The 23,341-nt window shown below is 34.6% G+C and overlaps 1 protein-coding gene across 4 annotated transcripts in view; it reads left to right on the top strand.

Moving 5' to 3' along the window:
• PRKD1 (protein kinase D1) overlaps positions 1-23,341 on the top strand; it is a 297,341-nt gene that overhangs the window by 234,759 nt on the left and 39,241 nt on the right. For 3 of the 4 annotated variants that reach the window (XM_069463932.1, XM_069463928.1, XM_069463936.1), the window contains 9 exons: positions 9,877-10,087; positions 10,247-10,324; positions 12,075-12,279; positions 13,790-13,913; positions 15,455-15,532; positions 16,787-17,066; positions 18,191-18,243; positions 20,283-20,355; positions 22,878-22,984. In XM_069463932.1, coding sequence (XP_069320033.1) covers positions 9,877-10,087; positions 10,247-10,324; positions 12,075-12,279; positions 13,790-13,913; positions 15,455-15,532; positions 16,787-17,066; positions 18,191-18,243; positions 20,283-20,355; positions 22,878-22,984 — 1,209 coding nt within the window. Of the gene's footprint in view, positions 1-656; positions 688-9,876; positions 10,088-10,246; positions 10,325-12,074; positions 12,280-13,789; positions 13,914-15,454; positions 15,533-16,786; positions 17,067-18,190; positions 18,244-20,282; positions 20,356-22,877; positions 22,985-23,341 lie in introns of all 4 variants that reach the window. The other variant, XM_069463942.1, reaches the window with a different exon arrangement.

Below are 23,341 nucleotides of genomic sequence, written 5' to 3'. Positions count from 1 at the left end.
TAGAAGCCAAATGGGTTTTATACCTATTTTGGCAAATAGTTCTTCAAAAAGTTATTTCTGAGGTTAAGAGGCTCTCCACCAGAACTTATTTTTGGTGAAATTAAATGCTTCTAGCCTAATATTATTCTTAACATTCAGACTGCCTTACTAAAATTACTAGGAAATAAATTGCTCATTCTAAAATCTATTCCTGTGTTTGACCACTTTATATTCTCATATTTTGCATTCTTTATTTTTTATGAAATTTGGACAGTATTCAGTTTAAATTTCTATGTGGGGTGTAGCATATTTTCTAAATAACAATTTTCCGTAAACTGCTATTAATTTCATCAAGGTTTATGGACATATTTAATTAAGACAAGTATTGCACTAAAAGGAGCTTTTGACTGCATGCTTTCCTAGAAAATCTCCCCACCCCCAAATGATTCATTTAGTTACTGTTTTCATTTATTAAAATATGAAAATGAGAGAATACCAGAACTGCATTATCTATCTATAATTGGATATGATCCTGATACACTTTATAATAGTCAAAAATAAATTCTTTTCAGATGAGCAAATAATGAACAAAAAAAAGCTATTACCTTGAATGGAATTATGATGATATTTTCTGCCCAGATGAATATTTTCCAGGATATTTTGCAATGTAGCCAAAGTCTGTCTAGAAGTGAGACTTTGTTAACTCTTGTGTTCTGGAGTTCCAGGAATCCGAGTGATTTATCTGAATTTAACAGTCATTTTTTCCATTTAAATATGCACCATGGCACCCATGTAGTATTTTGCCAGATATTGCAAGATTTCCTTTGATGATTGTATAAACTAGTTCTCCAAATTCAAACCTGGGCAGTGTACACTTTCAGTGAGGAAAAATGTCAAAGAATTTTTTAACCAGTACTTCCTTGCCTCCTCAGAGTCAGGAGAGTTTTGTAGTGGTGGGTTTGTGAGGAAGGAGCCCTTCAGTAAAATTAACAAGATTGGGAGGCCTACTTTGATGTACTGTTACCTGATTTCATTCAACAGGCTTGGCTTATCATATGTGTACATCATTATGAATAATTCATGCTCTAAACAAAAACTTGTATAATTATAAATATGAACACTATAGGAGAGTTCTCCATGAACCCCAGTGGAGGAGGCGGACATCATGTACCACTTGCCCACGCTCACAAATACATAGAGCTTAGGAACAATTAGACTTTTAATAAAGGCTCTGAAGGGCCTGTGCATCCCTCAGGCAAGGTGCCACGTCCCCCGTAACACTCCCACAAAACACAAAACAGAGACCTCCACTGTTACCAAAACAGTCAGGGCCATCTGTGTCCATCCTACGTTGTGCCAGCCAGGGCAAGATTCAAGTCTCTTTCCAGTTAATTCCTGACCTCTCATAACTACTGAGCTCCTAGCTGAATAATATGAAAAAAAAGAGAGAGAGAGAGAGAGAAATTGCTGATACTCACTTTGAGAGCTTAGGTATCCTCATGAATGTGCCTACTCAGAAAAACAAGATTGGTGAAGAAGAAATAATGAGAAGGAGAGAGGAGAGTGGAAGATTGGAATTGGTACTATAAATTAGACCTCTAGAAACTAGAAGTAATTCAGCCTCTAAAATATTAATCTATGTTTTCGGAAATATTTAGTTACATTATTTTACTTGATCCATTGGACATAGTTTTCTGATATTTGGTTCAATTCAATTAGATGAATTCCTCCCTCCTTTCTCAAAAAGAGTGAGGGTGTTGCCATTTTGAGAATAAATACAGTAAAATGCAAGATGAGACAATGTTCAGAAATTATGAACAAACATGTCTCTTTCTCTAACTAGCCTAATTTGTGGTGGTATCTATTTTTCTGTATCCAGGCACTGAAAATACCACTTGAATGATGTAATTTTGTTGAGTTAGTGTTTTCCTGTATTTTTAAAACCCAAGGATAGGTAAAGGAAAAAGTCCCATATCTTTTTTATCTTTGTCTTTTTTAAACGAATTGCATTAAAATCTAGTCTCTGGTCCTGCTACATTGTTTCGGAAGCACATGTACATGCACACACACACACAGCACTACATGTTTACCATTGACTGTTACAGGCTAAACTTCTATAAAATACTATAATGTGATCCTTGTGGACCATGTTTGAAGGGAGAAGTTCTAACCTTTGTAGGCTTTAATTGTGTTTATGGCATGCTTTCCCAGCGTCTCCTTGGTGTCTCCAAGGTGATAATCAATTGGCCAGTCTCTTTCCAGACTATTTTGATCATCTTTCCAGTGAGCTCATAAACCCAGGCAGGGTCCCTGTCTGTTCAGGCAAGGTCAGATACTGTGGGAATGCTTGTCCCTAAAATCACTGTCCTTGATTTTCTCACATAATCTGTTTACCTTCCAGTTCACTTTCTATGTGTAGATCAAGTCTAACACTCAAAGCCTCAGAGCAGAAGTTTCTGACATGCAGTTGTTTTCTTCCTCAGTGGAAATGCCCCTTTTTATTTCATAAATTTAGAGTGCATGGCATTAAGTTTTCATTGCCTTCAGTAAAAAGAGAGGTAATCCTACTTATATTATGTCTCCCCTTTCCTCCAGGAACCCACAGATGTGTAGGATGTTGGAAACTGACATTTTGAAAGAACAGTGCATGTAATTTGCAACCATTCTTGAACAGTTCTGATGCTTTCCCTGAAAAGGGTGGATCACTTAAGAAAATAGTAAGGTTACTTTACCCTTCATTTCTGTTTACTCAAAAACATGAAGCAATACAAAAGTTAATGTAACTTCCAAGACTACTTCAGCACTCAGCAAATCTAGATCACCTTACATTTTTAATGAGAGATTATATGTGTTATTACTTTGAATGCTTTCACAAATTCTGCAAACATTAAGAAATGGATTCTCCACTATAAAATGCAGCATCTGTCAACCACTAAGCAGTGGGCACACTTTTTTTTTGGCCTGCCCACTGTTTTGAAAAAGTATTAATTAGCTTTTATTTATGCTATATATTTAGGGCTTTTGGCAGGTTGTTCAAAGGATGTAGAATCAGAATAGCACCAAACAATTTGAAACTGACCAAACAGGCTACCCTCTACTCACTGAATTACAGGGCCTGGAAACGTGTGTTCCTATGTGAACTCCATTTCTTAGGGGTTTTCGTTATTTGTTGCCAAAGAGCTTCTCTATGCTGAGAAATCCCTGACTCCCTTGTGAGAGGTAATATGTTCATGTAAGTATTGTTGGAAGATGATTGGTTTTTGTTTTGATTCAGTAGTCAGTCTCAGACTGAGCAAACACAGCGATGTTTTACTAGCAGCAACTATGGGAGAGTTAGATAATTATTCCTAAGACTGATAAACAAGTTTCAGAGTATATAAGAGAAATCTGTAGGAAGTTTGAGGATTGGGAGGACTGAGTTGTCCTGAACAAAAGTTTAATTGTTAATAATACCCAACATAGTAATTGCATGGCAAGATGTACTTTGGGGTCACACACTGTGTTTTCATGAGGAAACCCTCTTTCTGAATGACCCCTGGCCTCTACCATGGATATGGTTTGTCTTTTCTTCACACCTTCATATATATTGGCACTTACTCTGTGTGAGAAAGTATTCAGAAGTTGGTGACACCGTGATGAACAAAATGGAACTTATATTTTATTGAAGGGAAATAAAAAACCATTAATCAAATAGGTAAATAAGACAGTTGCAGGGTGCAGTAATGGCTCTGGAGGAAACAGGAAATAATATGATGGAGAGTAACAGAGTATAGAGGAGGATAGGCAATAAGTTAGGTGGTCTTAAGGCCTCTTTGAGAAGGTGATCTGAGGAATAAGAAAAAACCATCTATGCAAAAAGAGGGGAAGAGCAAATATAAAGGTCAATGATACGGTTATGTTGTGTCTCGAATTCTACTGAATAGCAAACTCATGGGGCACAGAGAATGCTATTTACTGGTTTTTATGTCCTGTAGCATCTGAATTGGGCCTTCAGGTAGGATATGCCCCAGGAGACGCTTGTTAAATTAGAGACCCATCCTGATGTCATTAGGAGAGAACAGTCTTAAGGTGTTATTCTGTACTGTTCTTTGCATGATAGTCCAAAATGCTAGATCTTAAAACTTCTGGAATAAAGGGTTAATATTTTGTTGATTCTGTCTGTGCACAGCTGTGCTATTATCTTTTAAGCATAATAGCACCTAGAATAGGAAAATAGGCAGCCAACCAAGTGATGCTTATGCAATAGAAACTGTTTATTCAGCTAGTTACTATGTTCTGGAAAACGTGCATGACTCAGATGCTGTCTTCTGAGCACAGGCAAGCTGGTTAAAAGTATCTTCTCTAGATCAAGGTTAAGAGGTTCATGGTATTTTTCATTGCATTTGGGCATGTAGAACACACTACTATTTGATTATTCTCAATGTCTCCTATGTCTTCCTTATTGACTAAATGGTGAGGGGCAGAGGGGAAGAAAATACTTGCTATTTTCTATATTAGCATGAAAGTAAAGAATGTGAAAGCTGGGGAGGGTCTAAAGAGAGAGGAATTATTATGTGGAGAAAGACTTCCTGAGTTCAAAGTTCTGCTACTTCCAAGCTGTGTGATCTCGGGCAAATAATTTAACCTATCTGTGATGCAGTTTCTACATGTGTAAAATGGGGATCATACTAGTGGTCATAATGTACAAATGGATTAATGCATGTAAACTGCTATGAATTGAGTTTGGCACATATAAACGTAAAAATTGTTTTCTATCATTATCTAGTGCAAAGATCTCAGACTCCCCATGGACCAGATTTAGTCCCCATATAAGTTGACTGGCACAATGCTTCTTTTTTTTTTCAAGTTGCCAACATCTAGATAGAGTTGTTTCCTAACACACCTGGATTTACTGCTTCTTTTGAAAAACTAAAAGGTCTAGCAATACTGCACTTACATACTCACATGGCAGCTATTAGCGGTATTTGTGCAGTGGCCATCCTTTTTACACTGAGTTCACCCCGCCCCCCAATTTACTATATCTCCACCATTCCCTATTGCATCCCTGATGCTGAGGGCCACTTAATATTTACAGCCTATAGGTTTTGAGCTTGCTGCCACTCTCTTTCTAGAGTAGAAGAGTTTTGCATAGATTTTGTATTCAGGTTGGGGTAAGGAGCAGGCAGACAAGTACAAAGAAATGGTTGCAATGGGAAAAATTCCTTAGTCAGTTGTCCTCTCTTAAATTGAAATCCGGTAAAGGGAATATTTCAAAGTTATAACTCATGTAGCATTAAATTTTAAAAACTTATATTATGGTCTGTATTTTGAATAACTATTGGAATGTCTCATCCATTATTCTTACGCATTTACTTCTTGCAAACATACAATTCTGTTCAGGTCAAACAATGCTTACTGTTGTCATGTACCAGGCACTTCATTCCATTAGTAGAACACAAATGTGATTAAGACACTGTCCTTCCCTTAGCAGCTTATTGTCTAGTGATGCAGACAGATATGTAAAGAGATGTCTATATATATATATATATACACATTTATATATGTATGGTAAAGTATTCCCTACTTTTCTGTCTCTCTTTAACTTAAGGGGAGTTTGTCTCCCCAAACCCAGATACTAATATGGGGCTTCAAAATGAATTTTAGTTGATAAACATCAATATTTTAATACTGAAGTTTTCATTTGAACCATGTTTTTTGTAAGTGTCTTTTATCTCAGGAAATTTTATGTTTGATTTTTACATGAGTGACAATAAACAAGCCCCAATGAAGGAAACATTTCTCCTCTGTTTTCTAGGTTAACTAATGAAGAGAGTTCATTTTGAGCTGCTAACTCGAATATACCCTGTTAGGAAATTGTTTGTCCTGTTAAATGTTTAAAGACATGCTGGCAGTTGAGTTTCCATAATGTAATCTAAGCCATCATTTCCTGGGAAGGTTCCAATTTGCCAAGTCATTAATTTAACATACCAGGTTAAAAAACAAATTCAATCTCTAACAGAATATCCACATTGTCTCTCTAAGTAGGTGTTCGGGGCATGGAGTTCTAACTTTGACAGTAATTTCAAATGAAACACTATCTGTATGAGAATGTTACAGATGCTTCTAAAACTACAGACTTTAAATAAAAATTTGATCTAGTCTTTATTCTATTTAATCTCTATTCCTGGCTTTAAAATTCAACTTTCATCATTGTTCTGTTCTCATATTCTGTCTCATCCATGATATGGTATGTTTTATACTGAGAACAGAAAAAAACAGACCTTTATATATTTCATCATCTATGATTTGCCAAATCAAATCATTTACATGTATCTATCTGAATAGCATATTTTATAGCTATATCAAATCTTACAAAAGTTCCACACCTATAATTTGATACAAACTCCTCCAGTGAGGAAAAGGACAATTCATAAGGCCTATGGCTAATATAAAAATGTAATTTAGAAGTTTATTCTTCTGCATGTGCTTCCGGAGAAGGGAATTTTAAATATATTACTCAAATTTTGAGCCAGTTTTTGCTATGAACATATTAATGAAGCAGAATAAAACAAAGGTAGCTGTTCTTTCCAATCATTTCAACTTTCCTCCTATTCCCATAAAAAAACAAAACAATCTTTCTGCAGATTGCTCTGGTTCACCAAATATGTGGAACCAAACTGGAACAGCAAGTAACAGTGGAAATTGATATAAACACCATTTAGTTAACCTAATAAACCTAGTATAACCTCCACTAGTGTTGATGGGTATGGAAGAATTTCTCTTTACCAGAGTTAACTTTAAAGAAAGGTCTTACTTAAAACTGTAAAGTACTGTACAAATTATAATTAAATGTATAATAAGCAAAAAAGGAAGTAAGTTAATGAAGAATTTAAACTTGTTTATATATAATAAACATATAAAGTTTATATAATACATAAAATTTACATATAATGAAATGTCTTTACTTTGTATAATAATGTATTATGTACAAAAATGTCTGGTTATTTCTGTCAATATTATCCTTTGAATTACTATCTAGTTTTATGTTGAAATTATCTTAAAGTTCAAAGATCAAAGAAATTTTTTAAAGTGTCAATTTCCTTTAAAATTATTAATACCAATTTCTGAATTTTTGCCTACTCTGTAACTTGATACATAAAACAAAAATAGTATAATTATGCATTATGGTGTATGTGCCTTCAAACAAAATTTCACATAATTGAATTTTTTGCTTAAAATAATAACTGAATATTAATTGTTGTTAAAAGTGTCACTCATTCTGGAAATCCTTAGTTTTTGGTTTGTGCTCACGTCATTAGAAATATCTTTAAAGGAATGATTGCAGGATTACAGAAATGATGGTTCTTAAACATTTATGTAAACAATGATAAATATATATTTACAGGGTAATGGCCCTATTCTGTAAGGCCATTTGTTTTACATTTTGTTATCCATCAATAAAATCCTTGTTTTACATTTAGATTGAAGAATGAATAAATACCCCATAAGCACTTAGTAAATCATTAGTTGGTGACCCAGTCTTCCCTTTTTGTCTTGGCTTTTTAGTTTGCTTCATGACAGGGAAAGCACATGCAAATACATGTGTGTACACTCTCAGAAATATACAATTAAATACTGCAAACAAAACTTCAGACAGCTTCTTCACTCTTCCTTTCCCAAGGTGTTTGTTATCTAGTTAAATTAAAACACTCAATCTCCTTCCAGCAGTAAATCAATTTCTGCATGAGACGTTACCATATGTGTACCCTTTCTCAAGATTTTAAATTTAATTTTTAATTTAGATATATGGGCCATATTGAAAATGATTAATTATATTTGGGACTATAAGAAAAGATTATGATAATTATTTCTAGTCAGGTTACTAGATGATTTTAAATTTTAAAATGTCATTAATGGCAGGAGGGCATTCTTTATTAATGTTATTAAAGTCTTAATTTCTTACAGTATAAATTTTGTTATTCTGTGCCAAGTACAGTCTTTGGGCCACAGAGTGACAGCCAATACCATTTTCCTTAACTTGTAATATTTTAAAATTTTTTATGTAATCCTGACTTGAGGGTAATAAATGAAATGGTTTCTCAAGAAAAATTCTGGTTCTTGTAGTTTATGGCAGTATTTATGTGAATGTAACCATGCTTGATGAGAAGAAAAAGTTCAGTTTACCAGATTTCCTATTGCCCTTCTGATAAATTTGCCCTGTGGTATAGTAAATACTCCTGTGTCAAACTGGCTCTGTTAGCACAACCTAGAATCAATTATCTTAAATTAAGGAAAATAACTGAACAGCGATTTGGCCAGTTTTCATAGGATTTTCCAAATCTGAGAACATTTTAAGTCTGCTAAGAAAGTGTGACATCAGGTCATCTTTTATTCTGAGTGTTGAAACTTTCCAACTATGGAAAAATATCACTTTCATTTTAGTCTATGCTTAAAACTGGCTCATTGGATATAGTTATTAAAGGACACTGAACAGGAACCTAATCCTGTGGATTTAATTATCTTTCAATTCCATTAAAGATATTTATTTGATATATTCATGATTCTGGTTTAGCAAACCTTTGATCTATCTTTATAAGCTTCCTGGACTTCTCTGCAAGAGTTGAGCCTTTCCAGAATAATTATGCTTTATATTTTTTCTTTATAGAATTGGAATTGTGATTATAACTTTAGACATAATATCCCTATGTAGAACCTCATCTCAAATTTCTTTTTACTGCAGCTAGTGAAACTGCAAATGAAAGTTTCACCCTCTGATAATAAGTATTATTATTATCTTTTGGTGCAGATAGGGAATGAAAGGGATGGAAATTGTATGCAAATATGATTTATTTCTTGTCTTATCAGTAATCATTTCAAATTAAAAATTAACTGAATAAGGTGATAATACAAGGATTCTGTAGGCAAACAAACATAGGTTCATGTTTTGGCTCCATTATTTCCTAGCACTTGAGCCAAAGAAATATATTTAAATTTTATGAGCTTAGATGATTCAACTGTAGATAACAAGGCCTATCTTTTAAGGTATCTAACATAGTTATTACTACAGAGTGAGAGCTTAACAAATGAGATATATAATTATAACAACTATTAAAAAATAATTTGATTTATTTTTTATTCTTATGATCCCACAATACATTTATTCTGATGATTCCCTACACATTTCCACAATATGAAGAGGTACTGTGAAATTATCCAAAACCATTGAAAATACAGTTAAATAATTACAAAATGAGAGAGAAGAGTGCACAGAGATACAATTATAACCAAAACACCAATATTGGTATGTCTTGTATAGTTCATTAGTTGTTGTGTTTTTCAATAATAAAAATGATAGTATAATTTTAATACTTAATTTTTATATGGTTGAGGAATAATTTAAAACCATAATTTTTTAGGGAATTTAAAGGAACTATAGGCATTTTTCAGATGAAGTACTATATAAGGCAAACAGGGTGCATTTACTTTTCATTTTCTGTCTTTCTGAGGTGCTTGCATTTTCTAACCATGTGAGTGTAATACTCTAGAAAATGCCAGTGAAGTAATATGTGCAGTGGGATTAAGGACCATTACCATTTTTTGTTTACTCTCAACTTTCTATTTCTGGATTAAAATTAATTAATTTTTAAAAGCAAAATTTATTTGAAAGACCTGGAAATCAAGTTCAAATATTCATATCTCCAGTTCTCGTCTTTTCAGATTATACAAACAAGATAACACAAATAAGAAATTGGAGAGAGAGATAAATTATATTTATTAACAGAAACACATCATTTCACTCACATTCTTTAGGACAAAACCACCAAATACAGTCGTAAAATGAGATTTAGGAATATATAAATATACAGACCAAGTGGTCTCTTACGTCTTATTGTCCTTTATTGTTTTTCAAACATGTAGCAAAAGTCACCATCAGAGTCATTCATTGGTCGAGAGAAGAGGTCGAATTCTCAGTCATACATTGGACGACCAATTCAGCTGGACAAGATTTTGATGTCTAAAGTTAAAGTACCGCACACGTTCGTCATCCACTCCTACACGCGGCCCACGGTGTGCCAGTACTGCAAGAAGCTTCTCAAGGGGCTTTTCAGGCAGGGCTTGCAGTGCAAAGGTAAGGATGATCCTGTCACCAAATATTTGTCACCAGCCCAACTTTGACCCTTCAATTAATCCTCATCCATCTGAAGTTACTATTGTTTTGTTTTGCAACTTTTCTTTCTAATGAATTCTTGGGTTTTGTTTTGTTTTGTTTTAAAATCATCGAGACTAGATTGCAGATTCAACTGTCATAAACGCTGTGCACCAAAAGTACCAAACAACTGCCTTGGTGAAGTGACCATTAATGGAGGTGGGTAAAAGATCAGCAATTATGTCTATGCTTCCTCCCTATTACAGAGGGTGGCAGTTATGATTTAGCAGGGTTTTTTAGTTGGGTTTTTTTGGTTTTTTTTTTTTTTTGGTTGGGATACTTTAGACGCAGCCCAAAGTGAACTATGGCCAGAGTTTGTTCTTTACTCTCAAAAAGTAGAAAAGCAACCATTCCAGCCCAAAGTTAATTGTGGCCAGAGTTTGTTCTACTTTACTGTAGAAAAGCACCCACTGAATTTTGATTTAAAAAAACAGAGAGACTTTCTTGATCTTTACATGGTAAACAGCTAGTACTGAAAAGTTGAATATCCATAATTTCTTTCTCAGCTTTCTCATTTTATATTCCTATCCTAGTTTTTTTAAAAATGTGGAAGTTGTTGATATGCCTAAAAGTTATAGCTCCCAGTCTCTTTTCCTCTGTCCTCATTCCAAGCATCTTTAATAAAAGGAACATTAAGTTTGCCAATTAAAAAAAAAACATTTTTTTTAATATTTGGGAATATCCCGTTGGGAAAACTCCAACTGCATAAATTAACTTTGAAGGACTCCTAAGAAGAATGCCGTATCTTAAGGGAACTGCTCACTTTTTCTTCCCAGGTAGTATTCTAACGGGTTGCTACCAAAATATTTCACTTAGAATTCCAGGCTAACTTTTTCCATGGATAGTGGACTACTTTATACCTTCAGTCTGATATCAGTTATCCCATTCCTCTGGAAAGGAAAATGGCTATAGACGACCAGAGAAACAAATTGAGTTTTTATGTTACTAAAAAGCTGAAGAACAAATGATTGTCTTTGTTTTAGAACATTCTTTTCTAGGAGAAATATATATTATACCTAGAAGAAGGAGAAAAGAAAGCTCTCCAGGAAAACATTCTAATACTGGTTTCTGGCTTGGAGAATCATGAACTAGCTACCAAATGGAAAGCTTGGCAATCTTCCCACTTTCTGTGGCATGTAGTATTCAAGTCCAGGGAATGTCACTGTATACTTGATAACTATAACTAAGGGGAAACAGAGCAGTTTTGATGTTGTTGATTACTTTGAAATTGCATTTTCCCATACAGTCAGAAAAATCTGGTAAAATGTGAATTTTCCAAGCTTGGCAGGCTAGGATCTGTGATCAGTCTATTTTCTAATTTTAAAATGAGTGCTTTGCATTAGTAATTATAATTTTTTTTTCATTACCATCAACTGCATAATGCCAGGGTTCAATGTAACTTCAACTATCAAGTGTCTTAAGTATTTAAAAGCTGTAGGTATGTGAACAATTTAATATATTGGGATCTGTGATTTTAAAACTTACTGTAAGAATCAGTGACCTTGAATCTTCTTTCATGTGAAAGTTTCTTTCATCCTCATATATTTCTTTTTCCCACTAGAGCTTTGCTACTAAAATATGATCAGTTTTCGGGTGACTTGTACTTGGTATCGTTTTACCTCCTACCACTTTGCTTCTATCCTAGACTTGGTTTCCTCCCAAGGCTTTTCATGTTTTTAGGCTTAGGGACATGAGACACAAGCATCTACCTATAAAGTGTATTCATTTTCTCATAAATTCAGATACTTCTGAACTGAAATAAAAAGGGTAAGTGAAAGGAAAGATACATTCTTCACAGGACTGCTATTTTTAGGGTTTCCAATTGATTTGGTTTGGATTGCCTAACTTTCCCTTAAGCCTTGGCTTCAGGATTTCAGGCTTATCTTCATGGTTCAAAATAATTTTCTAGATTTGCTTAGCCCTGGAGCAGAGTCTGATGTGGTCATGGAAGAAGGGAGTGATGACAATGACAGTGAAAGAAACAGTGGGCTCATGGATGATATGGAAGAGGCAATGGTCCAAGATGCTGAGATGGCGATGGCAGAATGCCAGAATGACAGTGGGGAAATGCAGGATCCAGACCCAGACCACGAGGACTCCAACAGGACCATCAGGTGAGAGCAGCACTCCCAGCGTCAGTCAAACAATGAAACCTCGTGGTCCTTATTCTCTAAAGCTCTTTGATGTTTTAGTTTTAATCTATTGTAACAGAAATTTAAAGTGCACATTTAATATCTTTATGAGTAAGCTACGTACTGTAGATGAGAGCCTTTGGAGTTAGGAGTTCAGGATTCCCTGGGAGACGTGTCATTTGCATCCTTTCCTAGAATTGCCTCATTCATTGATTCATTTTCTTTTGCATGAGAAGGAAACTCATATTTGCTATCTACAGGCTTACTGCGAAGTTCATATTAATTCATAACTCATTGCATGGAACTACAAAGATCAAAGATCGACCTAAGCAGACACCATCTATTTATCACTGGCCCCTATTTTAAATATCACAGTCTGTCTACACTTCACTGTTCTTGATTTTATTTTAGTAGTATGCATAATTTTATATCTATTATCTAATTATCTACATTTTTAGATACTTTCACTACTAGATAATCCCCACTTTTCATATCAGGACCAGGCTGAATTGGACCGTTGCCTGTTCTGTAAAGTTTTATTGGAACATGGCCATGCCCATTCACGTTGCCTATGGCTGCTTTTGCACCACTATGATAGAGTTCGGTATTCTGCAAAGCCCAAAATATTTATTACCTGGCCCTTTACAGGAAATGTTTCCCAGTCTCTGATTCATGTTATAAAACATATTGAAAGTTTTGTGTCCATTTTACAAATGCCATTTTTATTGACAAACTGAAATTATTCATTAAAGTAGGGCAATAAAATGATTGAGTTCTTTTCTACTTAGTGGCATAATAAACATTTTTAAAATACTGGAAAATATTAGTCGTATGACCCAGATGTCTTTTGAAGATATATATTTCTTTAGTACCAAAAGGTTTGCATGGGGAAGGTTCTTGCATATATACATGGGGGGTGTCTGGGAAGGACAGAAGAAGGGAGGAAGAGACAGACATGGAAAGAGACAAAGTGGGAAGCGAGGAAGGGATAAAGAGGAGAAAGATCAGCATAACTGCATAAGCAATAGTTATAAAAAGATAGTTTAAACAGCAGATTCTAATTTTTATGAAATTATGCAGATACTAAAATTCGTGTTGAATAATACAATTTATAAATGATTGATATTGTGCCTGTAACATGTAATAAATAAGCAAATAAGATTTCACGTGTGATTCTGCATACTGTGACCTCAATACACAAAGACAGTAATCTGCCTGCTGTTTACCTGAAAACTGAACACTGTATAGTTCAACCTGAACACTAAGGTGCTTTTTACACAGCCTTGAGATTTTTTAAAGTGTACAAATAAAGTGCCTGTAACTCTTCAGAGTAACCCACTTTCTGAGCCATGGTGCTCTGACAATACATTTCACTAACATGGGATGTGAATTTTTTTGACTTTCACTTTGGAGTAGCTGAAATAAGATTTTATGCATGAAAAGAAGATCTATACCTGAAAACATTTCTTCTAAAATATTTTGACTTTTCAAGTCCATCAACAAGCAACAATATTCCACTCATGAGGGTAGTGCAGTCTGTCAAACACACGAAGAGGAAAAGCAGCACAGTCATGAAAGAAGGATGGATGGTCCACTACACCAGCAAGGACACTCTGGTAAGACCTGCAGCCAGCGGTTTCCTCTTGCCTTGCTAGCTTTAATTAGGGGAGTTGCTGACTCCCTGTGGGGACGGTGGGATGCCTGAGCTACTGGGAGTGAAGCTCAGCGCAGGCCTGGTGCAGGCCCAGGTGGAGCCCATCACAGTCTCTGGGTGTCTGAGCAGTAGAGTTAGAAAAAAATGTAGAGAGCAATTTTAGGCAAACAGAGTCATTTACCACGATTACTTGAGATGATCTTCAAACAACTTGAATGTCTGTCTATCATTTTATAGCAGACAGGAAAGCCTCAGTATGTGTTTTCACAGTGCTCCTCAGTTATTTAGAATTTTAGAATAAACTACCTTTTAGGGAGAGAAAAAAACAGTGATAACTATTGTGTACGTCTTCACTCCTTAGTTAAGTGTTCACCTAAGAACTGACCCATTCAGGAATGTAGTAATCCTGTACTTTATGTGAGTCTGTTCATTTCTCCAGATTTTCCTAATAGTTGATGAATGAGGTTAGGTATGTACATAAGAGAGAGAAAAACTTGATGCATGTTTCAAAGTTAAACTAATTAACAACTGGTGTTAGTCTGATTTCTCAGTTACTGGTAGTGCTTTCCTCATCTTTTCCTATCTATAGGATCTCTGTCATTTCTTTAGATAAATAGAGCCTGTAACATAATTAATCTATCTATAATCTCAGCCTTCTCTGCTGGAGAGAAAAGACTTACATGACTTAATGTAGGACTCAGTTGAACACCACCTAGTTCTTCCTAAATATGGTATAAAGTATTTAAAGTGAATTTAATATGTTTCATCTATGATTGGCTGTGGAAGAAACCAAGAACAATAGGGCTTTGGGCCTAAAAAGATCAAAATACACACAGACTTACCCTAGAATCATGAAAGATATACCTAGAGTGAAGAAGAACCTGATCATCAAATCAGAGTAGTTAGATCTATAGTGAGATAGAGAGAAGGTGAAGTTAGTGGTTTGATACATCCCCCTGACTTTGTTAAGTTGTTGTCTTGGAGTCAACCTTTTCATCCAACAAAATATTTTTTAGTTCTATTGTAACATTCAGAATTCTTCCATCTCTAATGGAAGCCAGCATACCTGGGTGGATCAGCATGGCATTGCTTATGTCCTAAAATAGCAAAACATGTATAAACATTATATCTCCTAGTAAGTAAGTCTTGTTTTATTATGGACTACAAATCCACCTTTAGCTCTTCAAGTACTCAAATAAATTTTAAAATGGTGTTTTCTATTAATACTTAACTATGTACATACTAAGTGTCAGGCACTTCAGAGGGTTTATTGCTCATAACCCTCTGGTGTAGATGCAGAAACGTATCTCACTACATTTGCCAAATAGTTAAGTGATACTGAGTGTATACAGAGTCGAAAATTGAGCATAAATCTGCCTAGTCCAAAGCCCATGCACTTTCCACCATCAGATCCTATGTCCTCACCGGTAAAATGTGTTTATTTTATCAATCTTTGGTATTTTTAATGTTTTTTAAAGATTCTGAATCTAACTTCTGTTTCAGCGGAAACGGCACTATTGGAGATTGGATAGCAAGTGCATTACCCTCTTCCAAAATGACACGGGAAGCAGGTACTACAAGGTAAGGGTTGCTCTTTCTTTGTAGTCTCATTCCCTCTTGCTTTCTTATGACAGTATACAGTACCAAAAATACAAAACACATCCAACAGACATAACTGTTTTTGTGCTTCCTCCAAGAGTGATTTTTTTCTTCTCTATAGCTCACAAATTTCTTTAGAATCAGGTTGTGACCTCTTGATTCATCTGTGAATTTCACACTTCCCTGGGGAATGCTTCTGGTCCCATGGGATGGTGGGGAGGGGGAGAGAGAGAATGATTAATTGTCTTCTTTAGCAGAGATGTGTGATTTAATGAGAAAATTCACACTCACAGAAGATCAGCTAAAAGTAAATTCTTGAGATATAGAACTCACTGCATAGAACATTGCTGAGGGTTAAGAAACATTGTATGATTTCTGCATGCTTGCCAACATTCATAAGGAGCACTTTCCTCTAGAGAAAAATTTGGCAGCAAGTTTTATTCTGTCCTTCTACATTAAATAATACAGATGTGGCATAATATAACAACCAGTAAAATGCAACTTCAAAAAAAGTTCATGGTGAAAACAGTAGATACTTGCTCCTTTAAAACACATGCAGATTTAGGCATAGTTGATCCCATGGCCACTTTACTCAGCTGTCACAGCAAAAGAAAACCTCACTAATTCTAAAATTAAAACTTTTTTTTTTAAAAGTCATTATTTCTTAGTCCAGACTTCCTGGAAAACAATCCAGCGATTAATTTTTTAATATCAAAATTGTCTTAAAAACAACTATTTTTAAAACCAATCTCTGTGGTTTTCTTCACTTAAACTATTCACTTAGAAGTATTATTATATTAACATGTATTGAATCCAATTACATGATTCATTTCAATTTCTTAAAGAATAGTTAAAATTTAAAAGCAGCCATATCTACTTAAATGCCTTTCAAAAGTACTGTGATTTTACCTCACAGTTATAAAAGCTATCATTTATACCCTAAGTCTGGTATTTTGATGAAGATTCAAAATCATTATTCTTAATCATACTTATTTCTGCCACAAGAACATAGTGAAAAAAGTCACCTACATTTTCTAGAAAAAAGAAATAAGATCTTCCATAGTAAAGGTATTTTTGAATTTTGTTTAGTAATAGTCTGCATTATATAGTTTAAAACTATTTTAAATAAGAGATGGGTATTTGTAATGTCATTTCTTACATATTCCTGGCATGAACTTTATTTGAAAGTTTATATACTTTTGATAAACTACACTTAGCACACTCTCTTTTCCACAGGAAATCCCTTTATCAGAAATTTTATCTCTGGAACCGGCAAAAACTTCAGCTTTAATTCCTAATGGGGCCAATCCTCATTGTTTTGAAATCACTACAGCGAATGTAGTGTATTATGTGGGAGAAAATGTGGTCAATCCGTCCAGCCCACCACCAAATAACAGTGTCCTCACCAGTGGCGCTGGTGCAGATGTGGCCAGGATGTGGGAGATGGCCATCCAGCATGCCCTTATGCCCGTCATTCCCAAGGGCTCGTCCGTGGGTTCAGGAACCAGCTTGCACAGTGAGTCTGGCAGTTTTCTAACTGGAACAAAGCTCATTCACCTGCCTTCCCCCTGGCTTAGGAAACATCTCCCCTGCCTTTCCCAAGAACAGAATCAAGAAAGACTCCTTAGGGATGATTTAGTTTATTGGAAAACATAGGGTCTCTAAATAAAAGCTGCTGCAAATCCTAAGATATTTTATATGTTAAATTACCCTATTATATTATCTTTATTGTAGATTAAAATTTTAATAAATTTATATAAACACTGTCTATTAAGCAATTACAAAACTCTATAGCTATTGCGTATAAAAGAAGTAATCTAATCAGCTTGAGCTTAACATGGAATGCCAGTCTTGCTACTTGCTAATCTGAATTAATGTGTTTTCCCAAAACCACTTAACCTGGTATTCTATGCAGTGTTTGATGTGCAGAGTGCGTGGTAACTCTTGACTATCTTATCCCTGGAAAAAAATCTCTGTTCATTAGTAGAATGAGATAGATTTGCCAAAACGCAACCAGAATCAGATATTAAGGATGAATTTTTAAAAAGAAATTTTAGAGGAATATCTGTATAAAAATGTGATTTTAAATTTCATAGTGGTTATTAATAATGAAACTTGTGAATTAACCTGCTTTTTACATTATACTGTATTATCTATCGATCTAGCACAATTTTGTTATTTGTCTCTACAATCAACATACATATTAATAGAATGTATATGCATATTTTGCTGTTAAGCATTTTATATGAGATCAATATTTTAATGCCTAAAACAATACCAACAGGTAGATATTAATGATTTGCCCGTTTTACAGATGAGGAATTCATTCTCTCTAAAGAGATTAAGTTATCTAAGCTTATACCAGAGCTGCAAAATAGCCAAGCCTGTATTTGAATCCAAGTGCTCCTGACTCTAAACTCTAAACTGACAAAATATTATTTTTCAAAAGCAAGTACAGAGTGAATCTGTAATTTTAAAAGGAAAGAAATATTCTAATAGACATTTTCCTAGAAAATTCTAATTGCTATGATTTATTTAAAACCAGTCCTGCTTGATGATTTGTAAGCATATATTTACTTGTTTTGCTATTACCTCTCTTACTGACTTCTTGTGTGTGTATTTTTAAACATGCATTTCCAGGAGATATTTCTGTGAGTATTTCGGTATCAAATTGCCAGATTCAAGAAAATGTGGTAAGTATGCACCTACTAATATAAACATTGGTGATGTGATTATTGGGAAATAAGAGATTCAGAAAATAGGATCTATTTGGGTATTTTTTCCATAAGATTTTGGAAACATTGCATTATATTGATTTGTTTAGTGATTTTTCTATAGTTTGTAATGTAGAGCCAAAAGATACTCATCTCAGGTAATTATAATGAGATGCCTGATTTTTCATGTTTTCCCTTCTTGGCACTGGAATTTTAATGTTTGATGTTACATAGTAAAATAAATAGACAAAATAAATTCCTTGATTTGTGTGAATAGCTTAAACATGCCATTGGTTGCTACCTAGGAGTGCTGTCATATGACAAGGAGTCGCAAACGCTCTTACAGTCACTTGTACGTGTCAAGGAAACTTCAAGAAAGTTGCATGAATCAGAGTTTATGGGTCCACATTCTAGTATCCTAGTCTCCTATGCCACATAACTCCATACTTTCAGCTCAGTTTTTGAAAATCATAGATCAGACATATTATGAAATATATTACATTCTTCATATACTTGCTTTATCTGTTATACATTGTCACTGTGACAAGTAGCCAAAAAGTAATAGGGCCTTTCCTTCCGACCTCCTCCTTGTGACCCAGACCTTTGCTCTATTTTGCCTGGTATAATTATGATCGAAAGAAAGCATTTTATAGCCTTATTTACACTTTTTAAAAAGATTTTTTAAAAAATAAACTTTATGAATCTCTATTCATCACTACTATATCTTTACAACCTTTGCCTGAGTGGCATAATTTAAACAGAAAGCCAAAGATGAATTAGAAAGAATTAGGCAAACTTCATAGTGAAGCTTAGATAAATTCTTGTGCTGGCAATCATAAGATTTCTAAACATCTGCAGGTTCCTGTTGCTCTTGCTCAGCCAGACAAGACTTCGGAAAATATAGGTTATTCTTTAAGCCTTTTGGGAAATTCCAGGTAGCTATGGGCTAGTTCCATCCAGTTCAGCCATTGTTGTCCACTGAAAGTTCTGAGTGGGCCATTGAGTTATCAAAGAAAGTTTAGAGAACACTACTGTTTTCAGAGGAAGTAGCTTGGACTCAGGATACTAGAATGGTATTGATATGTTTTCTTGTCACCAAGCAGCCTTGTACTCACCCTATGGGTACTCTGAAGTAATCACAGAATGGAGACAACTTGTAGTTGTTTTCCAGGGGGAAAGAAAAAAGAAAAGACCAGGGGTATATGTAAGATATACAGAGGGTAGACTTTAATATAAAAGGACTTAAAAAAAATAAAGTCAGAGTGTAAGAATGAAGGATAGGTAGAAAATACAATAGAATGTAAAAGGAATACATTGAGTAAAAAAGTACTATGCTGTGTTTTCATGAGCATTGTCATCAGATCATGCTTGTTCAGCAATTATTATTTCAAATAGAAAAGATTAGACATTTGAAGCTTGTTGCCTCCCCCGAGAAGTGATAGAAACGGAAGAGTTTAGCTAGTTCCCAGATAAGAATTTCATATTGGGTTGTCATTCTTCTGCAGTGTCTCCAGCTCCCTCACAGTAGTTCAGCCTCCTCGTGCTGCAGTCTAGATTCATCTGCATGTGGGTGGCTAATAAGGGAGCCGCCTCTCCATTCCGGCCCTAGGGGTTGAAGTCGTGGGAATCAGGACTCACACAGATATGTGATTGGGAACCATGATTATTTAATTACATTTTTAAATAGCCATCTCAATAAGCAAATCCCTTTTTGAATACTTTTTGGTAAATTGCATCGTATGGTTTTAAGTATTATTTCTCTCTATTGAAACTTACGTGAAAGGCCATTAGGAAACCTCTGCCACTTAAGATCAGAACAGTTTTCAAAATACTACAATATTAAATTAATTAAAGATAATGTCTTGAATATTATAGTCATGTTGCAAATTTCATCTATCATTTACAGTTTGTTTAAATGTTTAATAATATTATAATATATTTGATAAAATTATGTAATTTATTAGGACTAATGTTTTCTTCCATGTCGTGTTTGTTTTTCATTGGATTTGCACCTCTAGGACATCAGCACAGTATATCAGATTTTTCCTGATGAAGTACTGGGTTCTGGACAGTTTGGAATTGTTTATGGAGGTAGGTTAATTCACTAAGCATTTTTATTAACTTGAAATTTTAGCTACTATTTTTACCAAAGTAACATTTCCAGGAAAAACATAAAAGACAAGACCTGCATGTATATGTGTCTGTGTGTGTGTGTGTGTGTGTGTGTGTGTATCTCTATGTTTTGCCTTTTTAAAAATTTCTCTTGAGATAGTCACTATTTGGAAAATGGCTATATTTCCATTTTGAAAGAGAAAGTTTTCTACTCCTGAAAAATTTCTTTTGTTTAAATATAGAAAAACTATACACAATACTAAATCATTTTTATTTAGACAACATACTGGGAAAACAAGGAAGTAGTATGCATAAACAAATTAGTTCCATTTTCTTTTAGTATATTTGATCACAAATCTGTAGAAGTCCATTCACATTACTAAGCAAAAAATCCTTTAACTTTCTAATGCCTTTAACAGTGTATCTGTTTCATTAAGGTTTGGATTTTTTAATTTTTGAAGTGCTATACTAAGTTTCTTTGTCAAGTCTTTGAGAAACATTTAATATTAATGTTATACCTCTCCTATAAAATGACATCATAACTTTCAGTTCCTTAATATGATTAGTAACAAATTGTCTTTTGCTCTGAAATAATCACAGTGTCCTACTCAATTTTATTTACTATCATATAATATTATACTTTTTAATTTAAAGTTAATTAAGTTCTCTATTTTACAAAGTAATTTTGATTCTTATAAGATGCTCTGATGATTTTTTTGATGGAAAACCTATCAGTGAGCCAGCAACCATCGTACTGTTCATTAATGCATAACAGTGTAATAGGGGAAACAGAGTGTTAGATAGATTATTGTTCTACAGTGTGATAATTGCATGGGAAAAAATCATGATAGATAGAGCATGGTAAATATACATAAGTGTGGGGTGAGGCAAGGGTGACAAGGGAGAGCAGAGAGACCAGCAGGTGCTAGATAATTTGGAGCATCCAACATTGCAGGACCAGGCAAAGGAGGAGCCTCCACAAGGAAAACTGAAACATAAGGCTAGACACAGATGGGATAAAGTAGAGGAGAACAGAGTCTCAGAAGAGAGGTCAAGCAATGCAGTGACAGAGTAGAGGCAAAAGAAGCTGTGGCCTCGAAGAGAGTAGTTGCAGTAAAATGGCTGAGTTGAAATAGAGATTTCAGTGAGTTAAAGAGTAAGGGGTGATGTTGAGGAAGTAGAGAACGTGAACACAAGGCAATTTGGTAGTGAAGGGAAGCCATCTGGAAGGAGTCAGAAGGAACAGTGAGAGTGGGATATAGGATGAATGAACACTAGATTTATTATAAGTGTTGAAAGAATGGAATTTCAAGTTAGTTTGTATGTGACCAAAAAATGTAATTAGATGCATTTTCCATTTTCATTTTCAGATTCATTTTTATTTTACATTTTCAGATTTAATGAACGCTATTATATTCTGTACCTACTACAATATAGTAGTGTAGAAGTTAAGAGCTTCTGGGTGTCCCACAGATTCCCTAAAAGGTTTAAGAATTGGACCTGTAAGCATTAAATGGGGTAAATGTATGTAAAGGGACTGTTATGTGATGATGATGATGATAACCAACATTTTTTTTAAGTGTGCATAGTTACCTTGGCACTTTGTGCATTTTACATGTCTTCCTTCATCTAATCTTTACAACAACGCTGCCATTGAAGACGGGGAACCTAAAATTCAGAAAGATTAAGTCCTTTGCTCAAAATCACACAGCTAATAAGTATGAGAGCCAAAACTTTAATTTTTTCCTCTATGACATACATTAGTTTATCAGGACTTTAAAATTTTTGTTTTGAGACAGAGTGTCGCTTTGTTGCCCGTGCTAGAGTGAGTGCCATGGTGTCAGCCTAGCTCACAGCAACCTCAAACTCCTGGGCTTAAGCGATCCTACTGCCTCAGCCTCCTGAGTAGCTGGGACTACAGGCATGCGCCACCATGTCCGGCTAATTTTTTCTATATATATTTTTAGTTGGCCAGATAATTTCTTTCTCTTTTTAGTAGAGACGGGGTCTTGCTCTTGCTCAGGCTGGTCTCGAACTCCTGACCTCGAGCGATCCACCCGCCTCCCTTGGACTCCCAGAGTGCTAGGATTACAGGCGTGAGCCACCGCGCCTGGCCGAGGACTTTAAAATTATACTTTTCTTAAAGGAGCATTTTTGCTGGTGATATGAATATTTTCTATATTAAATAGTTCAATATTCTGTCTCTAAAACATATTTTTATAAGAAAATATCAGGCTCTTGATACATACAGCTTTTAATGCCCCAATTCTTTTGTGTTTTAGTGGCTAATTTTAAAGTACATATTTTATTTAGAATAATGAAACTATGAAATGAAATCTTTCTAGATATGAGTCAGTACTCTTTAGCACTTTCACTGTATAAATGTTGATTTAACCAGTGAAACATTTTTATCATTCCTGTAAATGTTCTTGTAAATTTTGGTGTTAATATGCCTGATATTTAATAACATTATACTAATGTTTCGCTTTTTTATTTTAAAGGAAAACATCGTAAAACCGGAAGAGATGTAGCTATTAAAATCATTGACAAATTAAGATTTCCAACAAAACAAGAAAGCCAGCTTCGTAATGAGGTTGCCATTCTACAGGTAATTGTTTGGTTCTCATTTGAGGGCAATAAAATCCCCTCCTTCCCTTTTCCAAAACAAAGTTATCCAAATATCTGTGGCATAGAGATTTAAGAATGCTTTAAAATAACTGAAATGGCAGATCAAACTACTGCCTGAGTGGTATCTTTCCAGAGTCTAGGTAGCAATTGTTCGTTTTATGTACTTAATTATAGGTATTAATATATAATTAATATTCATTAAATGGGTGATGTTTCAGCACTTATTCATAGTGGACATGCTGAGACCATTTTATTTTACATTACAAATGACCTTACCTTCATAAACATGCCCCCTTTGTGCTGTGATAATTATATGAATTGGGTATGTAACTGTCAG

Source organism: Eulemur rufifrons, chromosome 2 (assembly GCF_041146395.1).
Source record: "Eulemur rufifrons isolate Redbay chromosome 2, OSU_ERuf_1, whole genome shotgun sequence".
NCBI classification, from domain to species: Eukaryota; Metazoa; Chordata; class Mammalia; order Primates; family Lemuridae; genus Eulemur; species Eulemur rufifrons.
The sequence above is the reverse complement of the archived record's forward strand: the minus strand, read 5'-3'. Positions and strand labels throughout refer to the sequence as shown.